The 6,762-nt window shown below is 38.3% G+C and overlaps 1 protein-coding gene across 1 annotated transcript in view; it reads left to right on the forward strand.

The window, feature by feature from the left end:
• The first annotated feature begins 279 nt into the window (after positions 1-279).
• LOC108678187 (midasin) overlaps positions 280-6,762 on the forward strand; it is a 34,045-nt gene continuing 27,562 nt past the window's right edge. Inside the window, exons 1-7 of the mRNA XM_018166550.2 lie at positions 280-500; positions 1,855-2,345; positions 3,000-3,144; positions 4,056-4,162; positions 4,728-4,909; positions 5,284-5,396; positions 5,718-5,894. Coding sequence (XP_018022039.2) covers positions 411-500; positions 1,855-2,345; positions 3,000-3,144; positions 4,056-4,162; positions 4,728-4,909; positions 5,284-5,396; positions 5,718-5,894 — 1,305 coding nt within the window. The 5' untranslated portion in view covers positions 280-410. The remainder of the gene's footprint in view (positions 501-1,854; positions 2,346-2,999; positions 3,145-4,055; positions 4,163-4,727; positions 4,910-5,283; positions 5,397-5,717; positions 5,895-6,762) is intronic.

Consider the following 6,762-nt stretch of genomic DNA (forward strand, 5'->3'; position numbering starts at 1 on the left):
TTTATGTTCTTTTTGCTGTTAATATTCTTGTACCAATTTTTTTTCTTTTATTTATGTGTGTGTGTTCTCTCTCTGTTTCAGATTTTCATTTTCAACTGTTAGGTATTAATTGAACCCAATTTGGGGAAGGGGCTTTATGGACTAGCTTCCAGTGCTCCTATAAGAATAAATGAGAAAGAAAGAGTTGAGCTTGAGCTCGCCTTTATGTTTGCACTGATAAGGCTACAACTTATGAAATCAATTAATTGATCATAAGCTATAAATTTTTCAGAAACTTTCCTACATACTGGGAATTAAAATATAAGTGTGAATAGTTGTTTATTTAAAACAAGACGAAAGTCAGTCCAAGTCCTTGAAAGTTGAAATCAATTGTGTCTTAGTGTTAATTTAAATTGGGAAAATAGTTACCAATGGAGTCTTCAGGTGCATTTTTGAAGCAAGTGAATGCCCTCAAATCTTTCTCATCTTGTCAAGAATTTTTTAAAGGAATAAGTAAAGAGGTAAGTTATGAAACTTTTCACAACCAGGACCTGAGGCTGATTTGTTTATTTTGGCATTGAAGAGGTTGTGCACTGTACCCGTAGCCCCTAGGCTGTGGAAAAACATTACCGTCAAATGGGTAATAAGGGACGGTTTTGAGCACTTTTTGTTAATAACTTCTTACCATGAAACATTTCATAAACAAGTTTAGGCTCATTTTATAGCTCTTTGCAAGGGCTATTGAATAGCATCTTGAAAAATTTCCATATGCTATTCGTAAGGTGCCAGACGCAAAATAAAAGCGTCCCAATTTAACCCTGGGAATGGGGTAATCCGTCCGGGACACTTGAAATAAAACTAAATTTTAAAATGTTTGAAGCATGCAGAGTGCACTCATCCATTACTAACAGTACTCTGAAGTCTTCCTCTTTCATTGTAGATGATGTAGATGTATAATAAATGACATTTTCTGTGTTTTTTACATGTTTATCCTTTATTGATATGATATTAACATATTCATTCATTACCATATTACTGATGTGATATTACGGTATCCATAAACATGCCATTCGGCATTTACAATGTAATTAGTAATAAAAATAATAATAATTAGTAATTAGTACAATGTAATTAGTAGTAATTTTAACAGCTGTGCCTGTGGTCTTTTGATTATCCTTTTTGACCTTTACAATTCAATTTAGGTACCTACTGACAGTCTCTCTAAGATAACATAAATTTTTGGCCAGACCTGTGCTTTGCTGAGGATATTTTTCCTTCTTTTTCAAAAGCAGTCATTACTTTTGAGACAGTAACTCTAAGTTCTAAAAACTTCAAGCATTTGGGAAGTTTATGACTTTCTGTCACACTAGCACCTGCTGGCTGCCAAAAGGGTACCAACAATTTGGCCTCTTTGAAAGTCAGAGAGGGCTGCCATTTATAGCTTATAGGTTAGGTTATAGATACAAAAATTTACTTAAAATATCTGTGCAATGATAAAATATCAATTAGCAGCAAGAATGAACAATAAAACATAAAATTTTTGCATTTTTGTTGTTTATTAGGTGTTCAAAAATTACAATATAAAAATGTCAGACACTTCCCTTGTTTTGTCCAACCCCTGTACTTGATATATATTTATATATATATAATAAATCCTCTCTGTTGCTGGTCTGTGACTTGAGTATTCTATCAACATTACTGACATTAATGATAGCTTATCACTTTCTTGTCTTGAGTTATTAAACACAATAACACCATAAAATTATTACACATATAAATATTTCATATTCTAAATTAAACAAAGGGCGTTATTTTGCAAAGAAGTTTTTAGTTTTTTATCTCTACATCATTTTCATGTTACTATTTTCATTGCAGGAACTTATCAATGGCTCCTTCTCCAAAGCCATTCCTCTGGCATGCAATGCTCTTCTGCAGCCTGTGCTCACAAGCACAGTTGGCTCCCACCTTCGACCATGGCTGCCTGAACTTCTGCGGGTCTTAGCCTGCCATCCCATTCTGTCTACACAATTTCTAATCCAGACAACTCCTGACAGAGAAGAAGAGAAAGACAATCTAAACCTTTCAGTTACAGATGACATAGATGAGTTGGCAAGAAAGAAATCCAAAGTTTTTATAAAGCACAATGAACTGCAATCAAAGTTGGGTCTGTCTAAAAAGAAAAAGAAGAAAACTCATGAAAAGCCTTCAAGTAGTGAACAAGCAAAAACTAAACGAGATGCAGAGGAAGTAGAACCTGCAATGTCCATTAGCTCCCCTCAATACTGCCCACTCTACCTGAAGATGCACCGCAGCCTGTGTGTGGCAGTTACGCAGCTCCTTCCAATCTCCCCACATGCTGTCTTACAGTGAGTGACACAGTGATACTATGTCCATTTCAATATTCATTTCTGCATTCATTCATTTTGTATGCTTTTGTATATTGTATTGTTTTTCTTGTGCACATATCTTAAAATTACATGATGAAGTAATTTGACACGTTTTGACATGAAACAAATAAAAGAATTCCATCCAATGTTGGTTGAAAAGCATCTATGAGTGGCTACTTTTTATATAAATAATTTTGTATAATTATTACACATAGTATAGAGTCAGTTTATTGAAGCGGCCTACACATGATGCTTCAAGATTTCATACCTCACGCACTTTGTACCTTGGGGGGATGACTGTAATAGGTCTGTGTATGGCCTGCATGGTAATATGCTCCAAGAAGCTATTGGGAATCAATACTTGGGGTTAAAATTATATTGAGCACACTTCTTAAATGTTTATCCTCATATCTGGTTGAATTATTTGGTTAATTGGCTTTTTTGGTATTTGATTTTGAAAGATTATTGCCATGGTTTGATTGTTTCTCCATAATCTCCATGTTTCAAAAATGTTTATGGAAAAAGGCATCAATTTCTTCCTATTAACTGGGAAAAATGGTAGTTTTGTTTTTATTCTTCAAATTAACCTGGTGTATCAAGACAATTCTTGTTATAATTATAGTTTTATTTCAGGTTTATGCTGGAGTACTTTGAGAAGCATCCTCCCCCCTATGCGGGCATGCAGCAGCTGCAAATTGGACAACAATCTCTTCCTAAGAAGCAAAAGTTCGACTTTGAAGTTACAATTCCTGACATCTCAATGGAGACTGTGCTTGAGGTCAGCCTTTAAAGATTTAAAAATAAATACCTACTGTACTCTAAAATTAAATTAGAGTAATTCATCAACCAGAGATGCCTAGAGACAATTCCTGACATCTCAATGGAGACTGTGCTTGAGGTCAGCCTTTGAAGCTTTAAAAATAAATACTGTACTCTAAAATTAAAATTAGAGTAATTCATCAACCAGAGATGCTTAGAGCCACCTGGAATGGCTTTAATCACTTATTAATTTGACCTTTTAGTTCAATGTAGTAATCTAAGCTTTAGGATATAGAGGTATAGGTACTTGATATTTTATTTTCATGTTTTTATAACTCACCAATGTTATCACAGTGGTTGCTGATCATCTCCGAATGGTATAGTAAAATTCATCTATATGGTACTCTTTGCCTAGATTTATCAAAATGTTGTGTATAATCACTTAAATACAGGGCTGTCACTATAATTTTGCCCAATGTTACCCTAGGTAATTCTTACTGCCTATTTCTTAAACATGCTTTTGGCTAAGAAACATATTTGTGTCACATCGCCTGAAGGTGTTACATGCACAAAACTGTGTTGTTTCAAAATTATTATATTAGATTGAAAAATCCTTCATTGTTAGAGTACAATGATTCTATTGTGGGGATTGGATATTTGAATCATAACACCTATAGCAATTGTAAGGAGTGTTACATTGTAATGGTGATCTGAAATAGGTAGTATTATTGATTGATCTGCAGCTAACAATATCATCTAGTACCATTAAAATTGAGTGAAACAATTTATTGAACAAATTCAACAATTACTTGCATAAATAAGTCACACACTTGCTTGCTTGGAAAAATTCAACAATCATTTTGTTGAACAATTTAAAAAATTTAGTTTAAGCAATTTCAATTGTTTGTCAACAAAAGCTTCATGTTGCAGAGTTCTTATCTGATGGTGCTGGCTGCGGAGAGTGAGCTAGCAGAGCTCTGGCAGTGGCAGGACCTCATTACATTTACTGCCAGCCAACAGTCAGACTTCATCAAGTGGTGAGGTTCATTTTTCTGAGTGCAGATGTCACTGGGCCAAATAGGGTCAGGATGACTCACATTTGGGCAGAATTGCATTGCTATTTGGACAATGTCTCACTCATTTCTCTAAATGTATGCATCAGTTTTATTTTATCAACTGCTGACTTTCAGTTACAAGTACACATTTTTTTAATGGCAGTTGTTCAATTTTATTCTTTCTATCAGGTATTTGTCAAGGTTTTTTTTCAGTAGACTATTCCTATGTTGGCCCTGCTTTATGCCCTTTTCAATTAATTACTCTGGCAAACAATTTTCATGTACGCCAATGTATTGTATGTTATTGCACACTATTTACTCTGCATGTTCCATTCAGAGGAATTCATTTTGACAGCATTTTGGGTGATCTTCACAGGAATATTGAAGTGTTTTTTCTCACGTCAAGTATTGCAAAAAGATTTTCAACTAACATATACCTACCATAGTTTGAAGTGGGTGTTTGCCATGGTATTTAATCAGTAATTACCATTGTATTAATATAGTATTACCTGGTTTTTATATTTTTGCACTGTATTAACACCTTCAGGGTGTGCTGTGCATGTGTCGGTCTGCTGAGTGGCATGACGGAGGCACAGAAGGAGGAGCTCACCCAGCGGCATGTCTCTACTGACGTTGCTGCAAAGTTCTCCGTCGCCTTCGCGCTGCGTCAGCAGAAACTGCAGGACAAACTGTCCAAGCTGCCTTGTGTGTGGGATGAACAGTTAACTGGTGAGTTACAAACTGCAACTGTTTAGCAAACTGTCCAAGCTGCCCTGCGTTTAATGAACAGTTAACTGGTGAGTTACAAGCCGCAACTGCTCAGCAAACTGTCCAAGCTGCCCTTTGTTTAACAAACAGTTAACTGCTGAGTTATGTGCAGCCACTGCAGGGCATGCCGAGCCATGGGCCATTGAAATTCTGTTGATGCTGCAGCCCATACTTGGTTACGAGTTACTGCAGTTACTTTTTTCTCTGCTGGACTAGCGTTGTAAATTATCATTGCTCTTACAACTGTCCCTGAATTGTTTGACTGTCTGAATTACCTATAAAGTTAACACTGCAGTGCTAACTGTACAGCGTGTAATCACGCTTACTATCCTCAGGTGGTGCAAAGGAAGAAGAAGTAAGAGAGGACCGCCTCCCTCTGACGATGCCTCTGAAACACACCTGCTTCGTGGGCAGGAACCTTCTGCCTCTGCACTCGTCCACTGCTAAGGTCAGGAGTGATCTTTCATCTTGGTCTTTTTATCTTTGTTTTTGGGCCTAATTCTAACTCCTGGTGTTATACAGTGCACTTTATTTCTGAGATGACTTGAGTGCAGCATTGTGTGAGGAATGCTGCGTTAGTGGCTGAGTGACGAGAGTGCAGCAATGAGTATCAAATGCATCACGTACGAGGTCTCATACTCGCCATTCAGTTTCAAATACGTCTAATAATCATTGAGACGCATAATAAATAATTGTCTCGAAATCAATAAGGTACCATAATCAATAAGATCGCATAATCAATAAGGTCTAACAATCTCACATTTTGCAGGTGGAGACGCAGCTGCTGCCGGTGGCGTCGACGCAGAACAACGTGTGCCGAGTCTGGGCGGGGCTGGAAGCTGCCAGACCCGTGCTGCTGGAGGGCGCCGTGGGCTGTGGCAAGACTGCCACCGTCGAGCACCTCGCCGCCCTCACTGGCCGCACTCGACCGCCCCTCCTTACCAAGGTGAGGGACCAGATATTGTAGAGGCTGGCTTGACTGGAATATTTTTTACTTAAGGCGCGAAATTTTTTCTGAGGGGAAAAATTATTCAGCACTCATCCTACAGAAGAAAAAACATCTAGACCTTTTTAAATGAACCTAATCGAAATCAAATAACCATTAACAACTTCCAATGATCGTTAAAACTTCGGAATCACTCTTAGCCTCAACCCAGTGACTTACGAAGTCTCGATCCAATGACCCCCCAAACTTCGATGCAATGACCTACAAACTTTGACTCAATGGGCCTCCAACCATGACCCAATGAACATATTTAACCAGTCCCAATGATCCTAGCCCCTACTGTGACCCCAACCCAATGACGTCAAACCCTCGACACTAGAGCCCCCTGACACCAAACCCCTGACACCAAACGCCTGGCACTAGAGCCCCCCGACACTAAACCCCCTGACACTAGAGCCCTCTTACACCAAACCTCTAACACTAGAGCCCTCTGACACTAGAGCCCTCTGACACTAGAGCCCTCTGACACTAGAGCCCTCTGACACTAGAGCCCCCTAACACTAGAGCCCCCTGACACTAGAGCCCCCTGACACTAGAGCCCCCTGACACTAGAGCCCGTCTCTTATACACATCTAGATGTGTATAAGAGACAGGTCTGGGAGCATGAACCACTCGAGTCGAGTGGGAGCAACAAGTGCCACACCTCAATTAGTGGTAGTTATTCTCATTCCATTCAGAAATATTTAAACACAAATGAAAGGAAAAAATTCAAATAAAGAATACCAGTTTGGTCAACTGTTAGATTGCCTTGAGATGGTCAGAACACTTAGTCTTGGTGTCAGGTCATAGAGACTTGACACCAAGAGAG

The sequence above is a fragment of the Hyalella azteca genome, unplaced genomic scaffold (genome assembly GCF_000764305.2).
Source record: "Hyalella azteca isolate HAZT.00-mixed unplaced genomic scaffold, Hazt_2.0.2 contig7276, whole genome shotgun sequence".
Classification (NCBI taxonomy): domain Eukaryota; kingdom Metazoa; phylum Arthropoda; class Malacostraca; order Amphipoda; family Hyalellidae; genus Hyalella; species Hyalella azteca.